Source organism: Ammodytes marinus (assembly GCF_949987685.1).
Source record: "Ammodytes marinus genome assembly, chromosome: 16".
Classification (NCBI taxonomy): domain Eukaryota; kingdom Metazoa; phylum Chordata; class Actinopteri; order Uranoscopiformes; family Ammodytidae; genus Ammodytes; species Ammodytes marinus.
Window position 1 is genome coordinate 26628051 of NC_137220.1, and position 20887 is coordinate 26648937.

The window sequence follows — 20887 nt, forward strand, 5'->3', positions numbered from 1 at the left end:
CCATTGCCAAACGAGTTGACACAGTTTATTAAGCCTATCAGCTCCACAAAACTCTCTGTAATTCTTAGTATTGTAGCGTTTACAAACTGGTTTCACCCCAGTGTTGTTGTAATTACTCAGAATATCTAATGGGGGAAACAGAAGTTACCCATTGTAGCTTTAAGTCAGTTCTTTGTGAAAATCTCAGCAAAGTTTTGAGGTTGACTCCAAAGTAACTAAAGGGCAAAAGGAGCTCGGAGGACTGTCCAGGAGGTTTGAAAAGTTTGTCCCTGGATATTTTAAGAACCTATGAATGCCTCGTCACTTAGATTTATTCACTCTTAACATAACACTTTCAGTCACCGGCAGTTATATACTATTTTTGTGTATAATCTCTGTTAGTTTACCTATGGCTAGAAAATATTGGAGAATGACAGAAAGCCCACACCTTCATAACTAAAAATACATACAGCAGTAGAAATGTGTTCATAGATGTTCGAGAATTCCTCATGATAGACAAACTGACAATGGGGTAAAAAGAAAAAGGGATACACCTGGTTTTCATTAATCAGGTCTGTTATTGCAAGAAAAATGTCAATCTTTTACAGGTCAGCTGATTGAGCAGGTTGATGTGGTCCAGAGCTCAGCAACTTTATTGGACAACTGTGTGCACTCACACGGTAGTCACAAGGCTGGAAACAAAGGTCACCTAAATGTTCTCTCTGTCTGCCACAAACATCCAAGATGCTGAAAACAACCAACGTGCTTCTTCTCCTCTGTCTGGTCGGGGCAGTGGGTGCCCTGTACAAACAGTGGATTCCGGACACCAACTACGAGAATAAGACAAACTGGGACAAAGACGCTGTCCCATGTGGCAATGATGTTGTTCAGTTTCCAGCCCAAAGACAAGTGTCTGTGTTTGTGGAGATTACGCATGCTGTGCGGGAGATGAGGCTGCCAGTCGATGGAGAGTTCATCCTGAATTCAGGAGCAGGATTTTACGTGGTGAGTGGCCAAGAGCCGGGCTGCGGGGCCGGTGTCACCACCCAGTTCAAAGACTCCGAGGCTCTTCAGTGGTTTAACCCAGCTCTGTGGCAGGCGGCTGCAACTGTTGACGACCTGCAGCGTGGAAACGTCTGGTTCTCAGTCCACGAGGAGAGTGTGCCTTGCAACAGTGATGATGTGGTTTTCAAAACCCTCTCCTCTTTCAGGGTGGACACCAGTTCCAGTGAGTCTAGCATTCCTGTCAAATCTGTGTCCGTGCTGGGTCAGACGTTTGGAAGCAGATCGGAGTTCCAACAGTATCTCAGCTCGCGCTCAGGCAGACTGCAGTTCCACGGCTCCTCTGCTGTCTCTGTTGGAAGCCCGGGCTGCGATGATCCCTCCGGCTGCGACTGTGGGAACTCTGCAAACCGTCAGCGGATCTGTGCCACCGTCACGTGCGACCCTCCGAACTGTAAGAAGCCTCTTCTCCCCGTGGGACACTGCTGCCATGTCTGTGGTGCCATCGTCGCCATCCGTTACGCCTCCGCTTTCAGCCTGCAGAATTACAGGCAGAGGATCCATCACCTCTATCTTATCCTGCCACAATACAAATCCATCCAGCTGGGCATGTCTAAAGTCTTCAAGCCACAGCGGCTGATGGGGATCGTGCCGTTTGGTACCTCACCGGAGATCCAGGTGGTCATCCTGGACAAAGAGGGTGGAACACTATCTGAGGCTCTGGCCTGGGACATAGTGAAGGATGCCCGGTCTCATGGCTCTAACCTGGGAATCGTTGAGGCTACATTTCAAGCCTCATCCGGCGGCAGCAGCGATCAGTCTGGAGGCAGTGCCGGGGTTGTGGTTGGAGCTGTGTTTGGAGTTCTAATTATGATGGCCCTGGTCATAGTAATGTTCGTCCTGGTTCGTAAGGGGTTTGTTCACGTGCCACCTCTGCCTTCACTGCCCTCTTTGAGCATATTCAACAGAAACCGTGGCGCTGGAGACCTTGGTGGGACTCTTGACCATGGCTATGACAATCCCATGTTTGACAGGCCCAACGCGCTGCCTGATATCCCTGGTCTCAATGGGACTGAAACAAATAGTTCAATCTCCATGACTCCGATGGGTGTGTCCTTTGTCAATCCAGCATATGATGCCAATGAAACTGATTTTACTGCCTGAAGTTGACAGCAATGGTATTTAGGTATTTATGCTAATGATTTCCAAAGCATTTGAGTTTACATACCCCTCATAAACAATCAATCATCTTTACAATAATTAAGCAATATAAATAATAAATAAAAAACATGCTGACAGACACTGAAGCTTTTATCAAGGCTAGTAAAACAATAATAAAGATGTTTGACAGGCAGCTGTGTACCTGTTTCCTTATTCATATCACATTCAAGAGCAGTAAAGTTGCAATAAAGCTGCAGAACAAGCAGAACATCTGTGCACAGTCACCACTAGTTGGTGGTACATCTAACCCTCTATGAAGAACTGTGTGTGTACTATCACTTCATGAATCTTGTTATTTAACCTAAATAGACATTCATAATGCACTATGTTGTCTTTGAAAAGCTCACAGTGAAGGCAGATTATATCAATTGTTGGTACAATGTGGGAAGAGGCATCATTTAGCATCAACCAGAGAAACTGCATTGTCCTTCTTTGACAGCCAGGCTATAAAATATAACGGCTCTATAAAATCAGCCAAGTACTGGTAGAGCAGCCTCATAGGACCAGTCACATCATAGAAAGACACAGAGCCTCTGTGAAAGTCCACATATAAGCCAACTCTTGTGATATCAGTGACTTCCAAGGGCATCTCCACGCCATCATGCCAGGCGGAGAAACCTCGGCTGTTCCTTCCCATGCACCAGGAGAAGTGGTTCCCAGTGACGCAGCTGTTGCTTTCCTCGCCCTTACGGTCGATACTTCTGTATGTGACTCCTACGTGTGCACCTTCCCCACTCAGCTCTACTTCAATATAGTGTCGACCCAGGTACAGGCTCTCCAAAGTCATTGCCTGGCGCCAGTAATGGAAGCGGCCAGGGTGGTCTGGGTAGCTGTGCTGCCAGGGGCTAGTGTTGGTCAGCTTTCTGTTGTCCTCCATCACACGTAAGAAATGGTGGGTGGTGTCTGGGTCAAAGGTCAAACTCCTTTTATCTAGAACACAGGCAAAATATAACTTGTGAATCATTCATAAGCCAAATCAACAGCTACGCCTCAACTAACGTAAAATACAGAACAACTAATACATTGAATAGCATATTTACATTTCAAAAAATCTGCTTGCGTTTCTGGTTCAGGCAGGAACGAAGCTGGAGATTCTGGCCTCTGGGATTTAGGACCTATAGGTTGTCATTTTGCAGAGATATTTTTTCAGTATTTTGGTCAGTAAGACATGAGGCTGAGGATAAATAAAGAGGTTTTTAAAAGAAATGGAACGAAAAAGTATTAGAGTAAGTGTGTACAGTCATGCCACTGTCCTCACAAGGACAAGACATGCTGATGTTGAGCTGATGTGGTATTTACTACATGTTTATAATTATTTACCATTTTTCCAAATCAAGTTGACTTTTTCCCTGTATGTGGATAAGATCAGGTCACACAGCTCCTGCGTAGCATGGGTCACTGCCTGGACGTATGAGGTTAGATGATCCATGCGATTGATGTGCGTAGCAGGCAGACATCTATCTGCCACTTGACTCTTCCACTGTGAGTACTCCTGGAATAACCAAAAAAAAAAGAAGTATGTATCAAGGAACATGACGACGATTTTCTCTAAACAAGGAATTCGCGGAAATTCGTCCACTGTATGTGTACCCTGTCAACACACCCGTGTCCAAAATAAACTTTGTGTCAGAGAACATCCCCCCCTCCCAAATGTGCAAGTCTACAAGTTTTTTTTGTCTGTGATGTTTTACTATGTTGCTTACTGTGTGTGCTGAGGTGTTTTTTTTCCTAATCCCACACTGCAGACATGCAACCAACATGTGTTCACACCTTATGTCATTTCTCTTCTTACTTATTATTATTATTATTATTATTATTATTATTATTATTATTATTATTATTATTATTATTATTATTATTATTATTATTATTATTATTATTATTATCCTAAATGTTTCATATAGTTTGCACCTGGAGGAAGTCAACATCCGACTTGCTCTTGGCCAGTTTGTTCATTTGAGCTAAAGTTTTCATCATGTCTTCTCTCCTCTGCTCCAGATGTGTCTGGATGCCCTGTGCCTGTGTGAGGGCCTGTTTCCTCTCCCCCTCCAGCACCCCCATCACCCCTTTCTTGGCCTCCTCCACTGTGGTCTGCAGCCTGGAGAACTGCTGGTCAACATTAACACAAAGATCCTGCACTGAAGACTGGATAGGACAGAGAGGAAACACAAGACAAATTAAATCAGAAAAAAACCTTCATAGTAGTAGTACAATGTGCATTAAGTTAATGTACACAATCTGTAACCATTAATGGAAAGTACCTTTATTAAGTCATTGTTGCTCTGTAGCTTTAGAATGGCTTTTTGAGCGGCTACCACACTCTGGCTGATCTCATCTTGTTTCTTCTGCAGCTCAGTCTACAGTACAAACAATCATCATCACAACCCACAACTGCAAAAAGATGTCTTGTCAGGTTTACAGAAATGCAAGGTAATTATTGACATATGCTGAAAGCATATACAGTATGCCCTTTTGAGATGATAAAAAAGGAAACAGTTCGAAACAGTTGAAGCAAATTTTCAGAAATTGAAAATATAGCCAAAACCATAAAAATATTTTCACATTTTAAGATGCTCTGTGATGAATACATTTTACTATTATGTTTTGTGTTGTGTTGAGACCTCAATCTGTGTGCGTGCCTTCCCCACAGAGGCAGTCGGGTGCCCATGGTGCTCCTGCATCTCACAGTCCAGACACACGCAGCAGCCGTCCGCCAGGCAGAAGCGTTCCAGAGGACGTCGGTGAACCCCACACGTCCGGCAGTCGATGTCGTGGAGGGGATCCAACAAGCGATGGTTTTGAAATCTGGCGTTCTCCAAATGGGGCCTGAGATGGGCCTCGCAGTAAGACACCAGACAGGTCAGGCAGGATTTGATGGCCTGTGTGGGGCTGTCCATGCAGGAGTCACATAACACATCGTCTTGTGGGAGCAGCGTGTCGGACTCGGACGGCTCCATGGAGGGATCCCTCGGTTCCTCCTTTACGTCCACGTTGTTTTCACTCTTCTTCAAATTCACGTCGTTTTCACCACTGAGACTTGCCATGTTTGAGAGTGTTCCCTCTGGTCAAATTAAACCCTGATTTGGTTGAAGTGTTAGTTGGCCACAAAGCTTATGGCTAGGTTAGGACTGAAGGCTGCCTTTTCCTGCCTTCTCTGAGATCTAAGGAGCCTCTGAGTGCATGAGGAAAGAATTAAATACCACGCCTAAAGTATTCTGGACACAGCCAACTGGGCAGTTCTTCCCCCCTCCATTGTCTAAAACTCACTGAGCTTAAAACCAAGTAGATTTAACAGATGAGTGGAGGAAATGACGGGTGTATTATGACCAGGCCAGGGAGGGCAATGCACATTCTCCCTTCCACTCCGACCGAGTTAATAACCTCAGCTTGTTTACTGATTTCACATTGTCTGGCAAAGTTGGGGGTTTAAGGTTTATTTCAACACGTATGGTATAGGTTTCTGCCACCAAAAAGCAAATTAAGACAATTATAAAAACATCAGTATGGACTGTAAATAGAATCATCACTTTAGCATAAATATTTTGCCAAAGAACCCTTCTGACCTCAGTGTTTCCTCCTGATAACAATGTTATGCAAGAGGAACAGAGCTCCTAGACAACAGCATTTCCTGACTCGGCGGGAATGACGCCTGTCTTTTATGTAAGAGGATTATCCCAATGCCTGAAGATGCCTAAACAAGTGTTATCTGACACATACACTAAAGTTCGGAGGGGCCGGGGAAGTGTAAAACCATGTCTTTGTGTAAACAGGTACTGACAGAGACAGGATGTTCATTGATCTGTAAAAATTGTACAACAGAACATGACTACATACAGACAGTGCATACTAGTTATAGGAACTAATATACATGTTTGTCACACTAACAATTGAGCATTCATTTACAGAATCCCACCCATCTTAATCTTAAACTAACTAAGAGTTTTCAACAACATTTTTTTTTTAAATTGTAATTTTTTTTTTTGCCAAGACAACTTAGATCACACCTAAATATTAAGTTTTAAGAAGTATCCGAATAAGCCCTAAACTATTGTGTGTAAAAAAAAAAGTACACTTCAATGCATGTAATTAAGATATGGCCCCATGCTTTATATAAAAGCACACACAGTACCCTCTGGATATATTTAATCTGATCCAGCCTAATCTTCATATGAATAATAGCAAGTAGAGTGCAGTCGGGATAGCAAGCATTAGAAGCAAGATTATTTTTTTATTTTATATTCAAATAAAATGTCAGTAAACATTAAAACATGCTCTTGTGCAAAAACTATCCATGATTGGAAGACAAATTGTCAAGACTGACATGAGTGATATATAAAGGGTTAAAATGATCCTAGTGTATGGACTGGACATGCAAAATATAGAAATACAACATGTTAAATTGTGTATTATAGAAATGATCTCAAGACATTGTGTACTCACATGGTACAATACTACAGTAAATCAGAACAGTAATCCAAATGAACAGTTGGCTCGCATTGCCAGTGAGCCACACCTAGACTGTCATGGCCTGATGTATGTAAACATGTACAGAGATGAAATATGAGTAAGGAAACAGCTAAGATGTGTACTAGTGCAGTCATAATAATGCAGTAAATGTCAAAGATAATTATGACAAACGGCACATTTAAGCAAATGCAAAGGCACAAGCCATGCAGGCACATGAGGTGGTGGGATTTACCCCACAGGGGCAAACACTTTCAGGGGACACAGACCCCACAATCGACTCTCTGTTAACTATGCCACATGGCATACAACACGCCGCACGGCACCGCACTCTGATGAATGTCTTTCAGTGTGTTAAACCAAGCAGTGCAGCGGACTCCAACTAACAAACCAACCAACAAACATTCAGAGATATTTTCAGTGATTCTCATGAGACCAACAAGACACAGTAAATGCATCCTGTGAAGAATGTATCTCTTCTTGCTTGACATATTCATCTTGACAGTGTCCTTTCCGCTTTGCTACCACTGAGGTACCACGAGAGGTAAATCATTTGGTCAATTGGGGACATTCACACCAGAGTGCTGCACTGACCTTTAAGGCTGGGTGAGCACACTGCGGGACACCTTTTATTATCTGCAGGACAGACAAGAGAAGAGACCGTGTTTGTAACTGGAGTAGGAGTACGGAGACAAAGCAACATTGGGTCCAAATACTTTCTCACAACACTGTATGTAAACGCTCTTTACTTACAGTTCTGTGTCCTCGATGCAGTCTGGGTCCTCTACCGTCTCCAACCGTCTCTTACAGGCATCTAAGATCTTTTTCCTCGGTCCCAGGGGGATGTGGATGCTCTTGAGGTCATGGTCAGAGCACAGCACCAGCGCCTCGAGGTCGATCTTCTCCCGCCTGAAGATGGAGGAAAACTCGCCCATGCTCTGTGAGGCGAGGAACACCTCCAGATGGCTGGTGTCAGGCTCATGGTCATCGTCCAGCCCCAGTTCCACCTCGTCCCACGGAAGCTCCTCCACGTTCCTCTGTTGCAGACTGTGCGCACTGCCGATGCTGTCTTCATCTTGACTGGGGTAGTGCTGCAGCCGACTGCGCAGACGCACGTTATTGCCCGACACGCTGGCCTCCTCCCTACCACCACCGAGGTCAAACAGTCCCCCACTCACATAGTTCCTCCTAAAGACCATGGTGCCCAGACCAGGCCGGTTGAACAGGGAATCATGTCCTGAGTCCGTGCTGATCTCAGAATAGTCCACGTCGGCACCGTGGAGGTCCGGCTCACTCATGGCACGTGAAATGGCATCGTAGTTGTCTCTGGGGAACATGTCGCGAACGTTGCGGCGGCCGCGGTCCTTTGGGTTGACGTAGGTCCCCTGTTTGACAAACATGACATCGTTGCCCAGCTGAAGTCCAGAGAGAGAGCGCACACTCTTCCTGCCGTCCTCGTAGATTTTGAAGGTCCCGTCTCCTTGTTTCCTCTTCTCCAGCTTCCTCTGAATCTTGGTCTTCCCTCGGTTTGTGGCATGGAGGGTAGCCTAGGAGGATAGGAATATTTAAGAAAAGTTAAGCAGAATCACAAATGAAGGGATGAATTTTCCAAACATTACCAGCAGCATCTGTTCAACACCTCATTTAGACTGAAATATCTCAAAATACTTCCAATTGCTTTGGAATTTGGTACAGAATTTGTGACACCCATCGGAGGAATTCTACTGACTTTGGTGATCCTTGACTTTTTTTCTTCTAGCACCACAATGAAGTTGACAACTATTGGATGGATTGGATGAACTCTTTACATACATTCATGTTCCAATTGCCCAGTAACTTGATTTATGACCAAATACATACAAAGCTAACATTCCTTTCAACCTCAAGGTGTATTTGTGTTTAGTTCTTATTAGGGAAAGGTTAGTATGCTAAGACGTTAGTATAAGATGATGGTACATGCTAAAAAGTACACTGTACAGCATACACATTACCTTGTCAGCCTTGACACTTTAACCATGTTGACAAACTGAATCATACAAAAATTCAAAAGAAACAAAACTATAATCCAACTCCTGACCTGAGAATATGGCACACTGACGGTGGCTGAATTGAAGTTTCTCAGCTGGTGGCTGACAGAGCTGCTGGTGTAACTGGAAAAGCTCATGACGTCCGATGCAGAAGCCTCAGAGGTGTCCTTGTGAAACTTGCGCTCCATGCGTTTGTGGTGTTTCTTCTGCATCTTCACGCACTCTTTGATCCTCCGCTCGGCCTCACGGAACGCCCGCTCCTTCAGCTTGCCCACCAGCTTGGTGTTGAGGCCCGTCTGCTTGGTCGCGATGGAATCCAGGTAACGGACGCATTCCATGTGATTCTTCGTGGCGGCCATGTCCAACGGCGTGTGGTAGTCGTTATCCAGACACCATATGTTGGCACCGAAAGAAACCAGGAAGAAAAGGCAGTTGAGGTGACCATTGGCAGCTGCCAGGTGGAGCGGCGTGTTCCCCCATATGTCACACTTGTCAGGGTTCCCTCTGTAGACCATAGCAAATATGTTAGATGCAACTCCTTGACACATTATACATAGATACATTATGCATTAGAAATAAGCATTTTCATTTCTTGTCGACTGTTATGGATACAGGTTGCCTCCCTGGTCTTCTGTTTAGATGACTCACCCATGAGTAAGCTTGTGATTTTTGTGATTATGTTTTCACCACTGACCTGCCATCCGTAGGTTGTTAATGAGGCCTTAATTTGATCATTTATAGTCCAAACACCACATAGCCCTACTAGAGAAGCACACATAGATATTCTTTATGGATAACCCAATTTTTGAAAGGCTTTGACATTTGGCGAATTGGATGATTTGGCTAAAAAATTATTCCTCAAAGAAAACCTACTATTATGCAGGGCCCATAACAATCAACCTAAGCAACATTTACCCTTGGCTGGCAGTCAACGACCTTAGGGTTACCTCTACCTGTGCAGCATTGTTGCTGTTGATCTGTAATATGAGCACAGGCTTGCCAGCACTACTGCTACACTACCTGGATCCAGTTTCAGGGGAGGCCGACTGGGATGCGCTCGCCGACTGACTCAAAAACTGTGTATGGCCGCTGGTGATGTCATGTCAAGCTGAATTCCTCGAGTGGAAACATCTACAGTATTGCAGCTGGTTGGATGATGTGGAGGACAGATGTGTCTGGAACTTTATTAATTGTTCTTTAGGTATGCAAATCTATGGCTTTCATTGATTAATGTGTTTGTTTATTATTAAAACCATATTGCCCACTATTCCATTAAGCATCTGACTGATAATCAATAAGGTTAAAAGGAAAACAAGATGTATTAATGATACACACCAAAGTCACCAAAGCTAACTATTGGCAGGTCAAAACTAACTTGATGATTTTTTTTCTCTTCAATTTAAAGCCATCTGATTGGCTGAAATTCACAACTTTACCAGCTGTCTTGTGTCTTGTATCTGTCTTCCAATGAAACCACGTACAAACTGATAAATATTTGATACGATGACGCTACTGTCAAAGCGCAAATGTATTATTGATGGATTGTGTCGTAAGGTTTTCACAGGGAATGTGTCTGATCTGTCAGACCCAACCTGGCCAGCGATTAGCCATGTCCCACTCTGATTTCAGCGCCCTGCTCTTCCACGTCTGACACAGGATTGGGTTTTAACAGCCTCAGACACAGAGTGAGAAACAGCCATTTTAGGATTAAAGGTTGCTTGAATTTAAAAGAAAGGAAGCAGTTGTCATCCGTATGCATGCTGGACAGTATGTGGCAAACGATAAAACGACGATCAAACAAAGGAATGCAACTGTTGACTTTGTGCTGACTCACTAGACAAAGGAACATAACATGCTACAAACTGAAATACAAACAATATGCTTCATGTGGATAGAGAACATTTAACATGATAGCTTTATGTGGCATTAATTTATGTCAGTCCTAGTAAAATGCTGACCACAGCAATGATAGGGCTTGCCCACTAATCCCCCCCATATTCCTTATCACATTATGGGGCTGTTTGTGTCTTCTCTTCCTATGACAGCTTGATGTTACTGCAGGCCTCCCGATGCCATATACTCGCCAAATATAGTCCTTCATGTGTGCATGGCATCTTTCCCATGACATTGTCAACCAATATTAAACTTCACTTTGTTAAATGCCCTGGGTCTCACAAATGTGGTGCCTCTTTAAAAACATTATGGCAGCTATTAATGTGTAATTTTAGGACCCAATGTCAATCAGGAGATACATTTGTTCTGCTATCAAAAGAGGAATGCTGTGTTTTTTTGGCAGCTGAATGCCACCATATCCTTGTTTACACTTCTGTGGGAAATATTGTACTTGCTTACAATGGTGCCTGTGTGCTTTAAGGAAACTGTTCAAATGGAATGTCTTCAACACTTCCTCATAATATGATATTCCCCCATCCAGTAAACCTATTGCGTATGAATAATTCTGTCTGGCTTTTGCAGTGAGTTTCTCGCATGCCCTGCTCAATTAAGCAGACACATAATGGGCTCATTTTTCCTGGCTGACAAGCAAACCAGGTCAGCCGGAATGAAAATGAGAAATGGGCTGTTCTGTGTTTCCGCGTCCTAACTGTCCCTGAATACGAATCACATTTGCTCATTTTGATTGTAGTAAGGCGTGCATTCATTCCCTGATGTAGCTTCCTAAATTGATGTGATCTGCTGAGAATTTGACAAGAAATGTTCATGTTCCTGTGATTAAACAACTATTTAATGATATATACTCCATGATGTAAACAAAAAACAAAGTTATGAAATGCTCTTTTATTTAACCGTTCATGATTTAAGAGTGAGCTATATTCCATTAAGTCTTTTCCATGGGTCAACATAGATAGTTCTAAGTTTTTTAGATAGTTCTAAGAGTGAATACTGTCACTGACTGCGGGACTGCAAAGTATTTATTAGACCACACTTTCTACAGTTGAACCTGTATGGGCTCACCCCATGTGTATGTGCTCAGGAGAGGATCCCATGCAAACAAGTGACTTTAGAACAGTGTCATGAAGGCATTACATTTCAGTTGTCCTTTGTAATATTGTAAATGACCGTCATATGTTCTATAATCTATGATCAACTGCATCGGAATTGTTCGGACCATGGCTTAATGCTGAAGCCAAACTTAAGTGACCAAAAGGGTTACTTGGTCAAAGGTCCTAGCAAAGACCCAGTTTGTTGGTAGTATGTCAAGACCTCATGGCCTAACACCCCTGGTTATGCTAAAACCACATCATTGCTGCACCCTGTAAACAGATGACCTACATTGTTAGTGGTGTATTGTTACTTAAGTTGCTGTAAGGTTTATCTCCATTACCTTACCTTTAAGCATATACCACCATGTATAGGTCAAATACCATGTTATAAGGCTTTTTTTATTTTATTATTTCAAAGTTTTACAATTGAGAAAGACTAGTTGAATTTAATATTTTTAAATATATTCTGCTTAATCTAACCATGAAAATAGTTTGAAAAACAAGGACGATAAAGTTTTTTGTTGGACATGTGTGAGTGAATTGTGTAGCCTTCTACGCAGTAGCCTATTGCGCCCACGCCATAACAAGTCATAAAGCGACCAATGCGTTCTACCCACCCTCTCGACGCGATCAGCCGCAGAGCCTCCAGGTTGCCGTGATAAGCAGCCCATAACGTCGGTGTCATGCCATCTTCATCCGGCGCGTTGAGATCCTTCCGAGTCGCCTCCTTCAGCAGGTCCAGGTAGCCGTCCCGGGCCGCCTTATGGTACCTGTCATTCATGGTGCCGAATTAATCCTCCCTGCTCGACGCCATTCCGTTCCATCAACACCACCGCAACCACCATCGTCGTCGTCGTCGTCATGCGGGGATGTAGCGGGAGCAGACCGGCAGAAGAGCCAATGTGCCCCCCTCCCCACCCAGCGTCCAGTCGTTACAGATCAGCGGTGGAGCTGCAGGCAGACCGCGTTGGTATGGACTGGTATCCAGGGACGCCATGGTGCGTGCACCGTGTGGGTAACAGTGCTCCCGGTGGTTAAGGGGGTCTAAAACAGAGCGGGGACCCTTCTCCGGTCTAAGAACAACCCCTCCCCCCAATATATATATATATACGACGCCATAAGCATATATATATAAATATATGCAAACTGCAAGTAAAAGTAGCCAGGCCAGCTGATCACTTACTTTGATGTAATGATGTCCCTAGTCCAATACGATTTCTATTTGGACCTAAGAGATGTGTTCATTTGATATGACTGATCAACACATTATAACCTCACTTAACACACAAAAAAACTAAACAAGGTGCGTCAAAAGTATTAGGTTATATGGAGCCAGCAAAGGTATTTGAGCTATTCAATCAATCTATATTTTAATATCTAACAATAATATTCAGATACAGGTTAGAAGATATTTTCATGATGTGAAAATTGAATACACTTTTGGAACTTTCATTTATTGTTTCGAAACTCATTTATCACACTGGCCTAAACCTCAAGAGAAAACCCCCCACTGCACTTATGCTGCAATTATGTTGCCAAAAGCTGTATAAGTCGGACATGCTCAGTGCAATTTGAGAAAGCATATGCATGTGTGGTTGTGATTGGAACATAGGGAAGAACAAAAGTCACTCTTCTGTCCTTGGTTTTGCATGTTCTTTTCTGTAAACTACTTTTCACACTTTAGACTTCCTCTTGCTGGTAGGGAACATTAAGAAACAGGGGCAGACAAAGGCAAATATTTCAAAAAAGTACAATGGAGTGTTGCAATGAGAACTAGCTCTGCTCTCCCGGCCCCACCCTAATGAAAAGGGGATAACATGTGCATAATTACTGAAGTTCTCAAGACATGCTATAGTCAATTCAAACTTCCATAACAATAGGCACAATTAGTACATAATTCATGTCCTACACCTCGGGCACTTTTGCAGAGACAAGAAACTTAAAGTATTCCCCTTCCAGCACAGAATCAAAAAGATAGGCGAGCAATGCAATGCTACGCCTTTTTGGAGAATTCAGATGGTGTTTAGATTGTGAAGCCTCAAGAACTGGGACAAACAAGGTGGTTTCAGTCAATTTGTATTTATGAATACAGAAAGATAACAAAAACAAAGTATTTGTTGATTCCTGCCATCTGCAGTTGTATTTTTCCATGCTCAACATCTGTGTTGTGTATGCTTGTTAAAGCTAAGAACGAAGCAGCCGGGATTAGAAAATGTTTTGTGTAATATCCGAGTTAATTGCTGTTTCTCAGTAAAGGAACCGGTTTCTTGTATTTTGGAATTTGTGAGAAAAGGTTTTTCCTAAAAACATCTTTTGAACTTTACATTAATATTTTGTGCACAACACCACCCTGTGTTTGGTGATAATACAAAGTTGTTCATAACAGATTTATTGACATTTATGACCCTTTGTACAGTAAACCACTGTGTCTTTCGAAGGCATATAAAAGCCATCGCTGCGCAGACTGCTTCTCAGGATCACACTTCATCAGGTAGGCTTACAGGTTACCATAGCTGGATTTCTTTAATTGAAAATAGCTAGTTTGACATGAGTTATATGCCTGTCTCCCCTCTCCTGAGGTTTCCCCTGATTTTATCAGATGTGTGAGTTGTAGTGTCGATGACATCCCAGAGGAAAATAGCATGGCTAATCTTTGAAAACATGTTTGTGGATTCTCACTCAATACTGCACTGTTAACATACAGTGCTTTGCAAAACAATTGGGAAATAAAATCCCAGTTGTTGATAATCAAACTGCCCTTGTGTGTGATACACACAACAATGCTGATTCCAGTGTCAGTGGAAAGGTTTTACTTGGGGCGGGATCTTTTCCCTGAAGGGAGCCAATGACTGGGTGTAGCTGTTAAACCTGTGTTGTCTCATATGAGAGCAGCTATAGCGCTCAAGTCTCATTTGTGGTTGCATCCTAGAGAGAGAGCAGCCATGTGTTTGAACACAGGCTATCCGTGCGATTGTTTGACCGATGGCAACACCTGTGAACCATGCAGGATGACGGCCAAAGACAGGGAGATGGAGGAGGCCCACCTGTCCAACAACATAAACGAACTGGAACAGACGGGGGAGGACACGTGTGAAAGCGACCTGAAGAGCCCATGCAGTGGCCCATACAGTGGCCCATGCCGTGGCATGGTGAAGGAGAGGGGCAAACACCTGGGGGTGATGCTGTCTGGGATCATCTGTGTGAACATCTTGATCCTGGGCTGTGCCTTGGTCAGCGGCAGTGCCTACAGCAATGTCAAAATCGGCGCCTCTGAACTGCAGATTTTCCTCATCATCCTCCTCGTGCTCACCTCTCTCTGGATGATTTATTACGTCATCTTCGTGGCCAGAAAGGAAAACGCTGTGGTTTACAAAGACGGTCATGCTGGACCTGTGTGGCTCAGGGGTGAGTATAGGGCTACCTGTTGTATTTGCTTTAGAATTAAGTTTTTTTGTAAAGAGCAATTTGGAACAGTTTTCTAATCTCCTATACTTGCTCTACATGTTCTTACTCCTCCAGGAGGACTGGTGCTATTCGGACTCCTCAGTATTACCATGGACATTTTCAAGATAGGCAGCTATGTGGGCTACCTCCACTGTGATTCTGCTGTTAAGGTTGCATTCCCTGTGGTTCAACTTGTCTTCATACTTGTGCAGGTAAACAATGCCTAAAAATTGCTAACCACGCAGAAGTGAAACAATTATTTTTCATTGCAAAATTTAAATAAAATTGTACATTTTGCAGACATACTTTTTGTGGATCCACTCCAAGGACTGTGTGCAGCTACAAAAGAACTTTACACGGTAGGTGATCTGTGTAATAGTATCCCTGAGGGTAACTAGTCTGATACTTTACCCTTCTCCTTTCATTAAAAATGACAGTAACTTGACATTGTATATTTGTATTATATATTGGGTAAATTAGATATTGTATCTTTAGTAGGCTACTGATGCATTGCCAAAATTATACATGTATCTTCATTTGTTGAATTGTTTGTTTTTATGAAAAACATTCACAAACTGTAAGGTTTCCGGTAAGGACAAAGAAAACCAGCAAATATAGGGGAGAACGGGGTAATCTGAGCCACTTTTTACATTTGCTCCCCTCTAGTGAGCTAAAATTATTTATCACTCAAATTTACACATTTCCCATTAATTCAGGATGTTTCCTAGAAATGGGCATTATCAGAATTTTTTCAAGACAAAGGGCAGTGAAAATATGATTGTTTAAAAAACAAGTTGTCATGTGGCTCACTTTACCCCAGCTGTGGGGTAAACTGATCCACTTACTTTTTCCACTCTGAAACTACCATAACAACACATATTGTAACAGTAAGAATCCTGAAAGCTAGCCACACATTCCAGAACTAATGCCGGACTAGTAAAAGAATGATGGGGTTTGGTCAATTAAGCAAAGCAAATTTTCTAAACACTTGAAAGTAACTCTGAACAAAATCAAATACAACATATTATAATTCAAAAGGTTTTAATACGATTCAAATGAAAGATAGAAGCAGTTAGATTATAACAAAGTCTGGGGGTCAGAACACAGGACCCTTAGGGCCACTCACACTAGGGCCGCGGCCCCGTGCCCGAGCTCATGTGCATACTAAAGTCTAGAACGTTTGGCTAGTGTGACCACGCCATTCGTATTCCAGCACGGAACAGCCCCTTGGCCACTTGGGAGCGGTGTGCCGTGGCCAAAGTACAGATGCTAATGAGATGACACACGCACAAGCAAGCGCACAGGCGGCGTTCCTGACGTGAATTTATTAATTGTCCGTTAACGTCCGCTGCCTTTCTAGTCGGCACCAGAATTGCCCACCACTTGGACTGTAGCCTAGCTACATAAAATGTGAATTAACGTGTGTGTGTGTAGGCCAAGGTGTGGGCTAATAAAAGAGGGAGAGAGCTAAATAGGTGAGCGCAGAAAGCAAAGCAAAAAGGTTTTCGTGTTTACTCACGTTCGTCAGATGATTTTTTTCTTTTTCCTCCCGTCAACTGTCATAATACTGTCTTTACACATGGCGGTGGAGACGAACCCAAAACAACACACAACGGGACTCCGCGGCCCGGTGTAAGGAAACAGTAGCCTACACTAAGGTTTAACAAGAAACTTTATAAAGAAACTTTAAAAAAACGATCTCTGCTCATACAAAAAGTTCTGACTTGGATTACTTGATGGAGCGGTCGATGTGTATAAAACCATCCGGTACGTATGGTCTGATGACGGGCCGTTATATTAATAATAAACAGCGTGCTGCACAAATATGAGACTGTCCACCGCGACCTATTACGTCAAAGCTACATTTTAAAAAAAACAATAGATTAAGGATTCTCGTTGCTCTAATTTGGAAGTGGAATATTTGATGCAAATTTGGCCGGATGAAAATATTCACAAACAGTCTTATAGCCTACAAGTAGACTACGCTCCGAATCGTAAACGCGCACGGTGACGTACGCAAGGTGCAATCGTGCCCAGGCCACGAGCAGTGTGACCACGGGCCAGGGGGAGGGGGAATCGTGCTGAATCTTCCTGCAGCACGGAAAAGGCAAACGGCCCTAGTGTGAGTGGGCCCCTAGAGCCAGCTTGTGTCTGGGGGTCAAAGCATAGGAAAATCAGAACCAGCGAGAACAGCCTGGGACTCAGAACACAGGAGAAGACCCAACTGGATTATAACATCAGCCTGTCATACTCAACTAGGCCTACTCTACATTCTAGCCCTGAAGGTTACAGGGAAAGATGAGAAGGTGCTCTTTCCGTGTGGTTGCCCCAAGTCGTCTTCCTTGTGTATTTCCTTGGCATGATGGCTTTTCTACAATGTGTATGACAATAAAATAAAACATATGTCATGTAATATTACATTAAAATATGTTTAAGACTAAACTTAACTTGTTCCTCATGGTGGGGGAAAGTGAGACAGTGGCTCACTTTCCCCCACAGCATTTGGCTCACTTTCCCCCACCACCTAGCCTGGAAATCCAGACCCTGATATCTTGAACGATAGAGGGTCTGGCCACGATCAATAGTAATTTCCAACTCAAGGGGCGGCTCCTACCCGTGCATTTCAAATGCCACTGCACGCAGTTGGATAGCACTACAATCAATCAGAGCGATGCACAAGGCGACGTAAGCCCCTTTCGTTTAGCGAACAGCTGTTAAACTGTTAAATTAAACGTTTGCCGTTGTCGGTCGGCAAAATAGAACATTCCACTTACTTGCTAATGAAAGATTTGAGTGCCGTCTTCCAAATCGTTAAGGGTCGAGGCCAAAGCAGTCTCAAACTCACACAACATATCCGCAGCCATCTTTGATGTTTACTATCACGGCTTCGACGTCGCATGCACGTCACTGTCGTCATCCGGTTACGTCCTCCCCAGAGTACCATATAAGGGGCTCTGGCGCGCCCACATTAGATAGAACCAATTGAAACCATAGCCAGATTTCTGGCTTTCTTGATAAAGCTTCAACGGTGCGTGTCCAGACCAACACGCGCAGCAAATTTAATTTGCCAGCGCCTAGTGGCAGGTCTGGGAATGCCAGGCTACCCACCACCACAATTTGAGAAAAAACTACCTCTCTTAGCATTTCAGGCTAATCTTCAGTTATCAGCATCACATGGTTTCATATGTTGGTAGTTCATCAACACGTATGATAGAAGTTTTTCTACGTGAATACATTTGCTTTGGCACAACAGTTGATTAAGTTGACAGCAAGAAAATTTACTTTTACATGCAAAATACCTATTTTGGTGAAAAAAAACATGCTTACCACAGCACCGTGAGGTCCTCTCTTTCAGGGCCATGGGGAAATGAGAGGGGCTTGAAAACATATATCTCACATGACCACACATGTTTTCCGTTGCCTAGATACAGGGGGTGGCTCACATTACCCAATGCCTCAGATTCCCCCGTTCTCCCCTATAGATTTTCTGAAGCTGTAAGATGTACAAGTATGTTTTGTTTATAATTCAATTAAATGCAATAATATTATTACCTGGTAGATATGATATGTGACTCATATTTATATAAATCTGACATTATAGGACCGGCATTGCAGATAATTAAATTGTTTGACAGGGTTGTTTCTCTTTTTAGATGTGGTCTGATGCTCACCCTGTCCACAAATTTAGTTTTGTGGATGACTGCAGTCACTGAGGAGTCCCTTCACCAAACAATCTTACCTGAACCTGACTATCCGGGCAACACCACTAAACTATTCGGGAGAAGCCTGTACAAAGGTAATTGAAGCAGATAAAAGCAACCAAAAGTAGCAATTGTTAAAATACCACAATATAACACACCTCACCTCTTCCTGTGTCTTACAGCGGGTTATGGAGATGATAAGTGCAAGTGCAGCCACAGTTCATGTAGCATCTTCAAGGATGCCTACTACTACTTGTACCCCTTCAACATCGAGTACAGTCTCTTCGCCTCTGCCATGGCCTACGTCTTGTGGAAAAACGTCGGCAGAGTAGTGGATGAACACGGCCACCACAAAATTAAATTCAGTATGAGAAATATACATCTCAGCCCCGTGGCAGGAGTGCTCTTAGTGGTGTCAGGTCTGGTCACCTTCATCGTGTATGAGATGGAAATGCAAAAAGTCGACAACGATGAGGACAAAAGAGACAAAGCAGTGATGATACACTTCATTATGAATATAGTCATAGTAACCCTCATGTCCGTCACCACGGTGATTGGCTGCATCGTCTACAAGGTGGACCACAGGGAGCACGTGGCTGAGAAGAACCCCACCCAGAGCCTGGATGTGGGACTGCTGGTGGGGACCTCTCTGGGACAGTTTATCATCAGCTACTTCAGCATCGTGGCCATGGTCGCGACCGGAGCCAGAGGGTACCTGAACGGGCTTAACTTGGCCTGGTCCATCCTGATGGTGATCCAACTCGGCCTCCAGAACTTCTTCATCATCGAGGGCCTCCACCGGGAGCCTTACCACGAGAAGCACCCTGTGCTCATGGTGGTTGCGAATGCATACGTGTTGGAGCCCAGCAAAGAGCTGAGCGTCATGGATGGAACGGACATGGACGGAACGGACATGGATGAAAAGCCCTCCCCAGTGGCCCCTGTGTACAGCCTGCATGGCCACGCGGCTGAGCACAAACCCAGACTGACATGGAAGAGACAAGTGTTGAAGGAGGTCTGCGTCTTTCTGCTTCTGGGCAACGTCATAGTGAGTTAATCTCCCTTACACACACACACACACACACACACACACACACACACACACACACACACACACACACACACACACACACACACACACTCCTACTGAATGTTTTTAAAATCCACCAAAATACCCAACCTGTTCTTTTGTGTGTGTCTCTCTCTCTCTCTCTCTCTCTCTCTCTGCAGCTGTGGATCATGCCTGCCTTTGGTGCTCGACCCCAGTTTGACCACGACACTGAAACCCAATTCTACAATTTCACCATGTGGGCTGCTGTTGTGAATGTCGGGCTGCCCTTTGGCATTTTTTACCGCATGCATTCAGTCGCGAGCCTGTTCGAAGTGTTCCTGACCTCATAATGCTGCGGGGGGCATGTGTACAGCCAACAGTTTGGGCATGATGAATCTGTTTTGTATACATTGTAGTTGGTTGGTTGACTGGTTGGTTATTGACTGATAGATCATCACCTCCATGTCAACTGTTTGTAGATGTGACAGTGTACATTTATTCAAACATTTTATTTTTAGGAGTTGAAAATATTGACAAGTGAAGCCAATCTTGTATGATTTTTATTAATGTTCAGTCTCTGTACGCAGAAACAAATGGCAAGCAATGCAATAAAGTAATAAAAGAAAATGATTCCTTGTGTCACCAATTATTATTATTATTATTATTATTATTATTATTACTTATGGTAGATGCAGCTTTAGTAATTGACCTTATGCAACTATGGCAGCAAGGGCCTAGTTAGTAGTTAATAATAATAATAATAATAATAATAATAATAATAATAATAATAATAATAATAATAATAATAATAATAATAATAATAATAATAATAATAATAATTGATAGGATTTATATAGCACTTTTTTGGAGGTCACTCAAATACGCTTTACATCACATAGAATATACAGTACATAAAGAAAAGAAAACAGGAAAACAAGATGCTAAACAAATTCAAAAAGAGGTTTGGAATAGAGTCAGGTGTGGTATGGGTGGGTT

At 43.2% G+C, this 20887-nt stretch overlaps 4 protein-coding genes across 4 annotated transcripts; 2 read left to right on the forward strand and 2 right to left on the reverse strand.

Annotated features, from left to right (window-relative positions):
* Window positions 1-705: 705 nt before the first annotated feature.
* amn (amnion associated transmembrane protein) lies at window positions 706-2145 on the forward strand (the record flags this gene model as incomplete). Its single annotated transcript, XM_080043567.1, has 1 exon — window positions 706-2145. The coding sequence occupies exon 1, from the start codon at window positions 724-726 to the stop codon at window positions 2143-2145; it is 1422 nt and encodes a 473-aa protein (XP_079899693.1). The 5' UTR covers window positions 706-723.
* A 451-nt stretch (window positions 2146-2596) lies between these two features.
* LOC307263478 (tripartite motif-containing protein 16-like) lies at window positions 2597-5246 on the reverse strand (the record flags this gene model as incomplete). The annotated part of the gene is made up of 6 exons (XM_080044625.1): window positions 2597-3132; window positions 3243-3317; window positions 3523-3694; window positions 4114-4347; window positions 4464-4559; window positions 4824-5246. 6 exons carry the CDS (start codon window positions 5244-5246, stop codon window positions 2597-2599), a joined length of 1536 nt encoding a protein of 511 aa, XP_079900751.1.
* Window positions 5247-7181: 1935 nt separating this feature from the next.
* ush1ga (Usher syndrome 1Ga (autosomal recessive)) lies at window positions 7182-12476 on the reverse strand (the record flags this gene model as incomplete). The annotated part of the gene is made up of 4 exons (XM_080043318.1): window positions 7182-7302; window positions 7420-8213; window positions 8744-9197; window positions 12313-12476. 4 exons carry the CDS (start codon window positions 12474-12476, stop codon window positions 7299-7301), a joined length of 1416 nt encoding a protein of 471 aa, XP_079899444.1. The 3' UTR covers window positions 7182-7298.
* Window positions 12477-14308: 1832 nt separating this feature from the next.
* On the forward strand, window positions 14309-20528 carry LOC307263584 (proton channel OTOP2-like). Its single transcript, XM_080044773.1, has 6 exons — window positions 14309-15100; window positions 15215-15351; window positions 15440-15498; window positions 18793-18935; window positions 19023-19888; window positions 20071-20528. Exons 1-6 carry the CDS (start codon window positions 14578-14580, stop codon window positions 20239-20241), a joined length of 1899 nt encoding a protein of 632 aa, XP_079900899.1. The 5' UTR covers window positions 14309-14577; the 3' UTR covers window positions 20242-20528.
* Window positions 20529-20887: the final 359 nt, after the last annotated feature.

What these genes read in the sequence shown, in the direction of transcription:
- LOC307263584 (XM_080044773.1), top strand. Translation starts at nt 14,578, where the DNA reads ATGAGAGCAGCTATAGCGCTCAAGTCTCATTTGTGGTTGCATCCTAGA. An exon ending in TGGACCTGTGTGGCTCAGGG is followed by an intron (nt 15,101 to 15,214) that starts GTGAGTATAGGG and finishes TTACTCCTCCAG; the next exon opens with GAGGACTGGTGCTATTCGGA. An exon ending in CTACAAAAGAACTTTACACG is followed by an intron (nt 15,499 to 18,792) that starts GTAGGTGATCTG and finishes TTCTCTTTTTAG; the next exon opens with ATGTGGTCTGATGCTCACCC.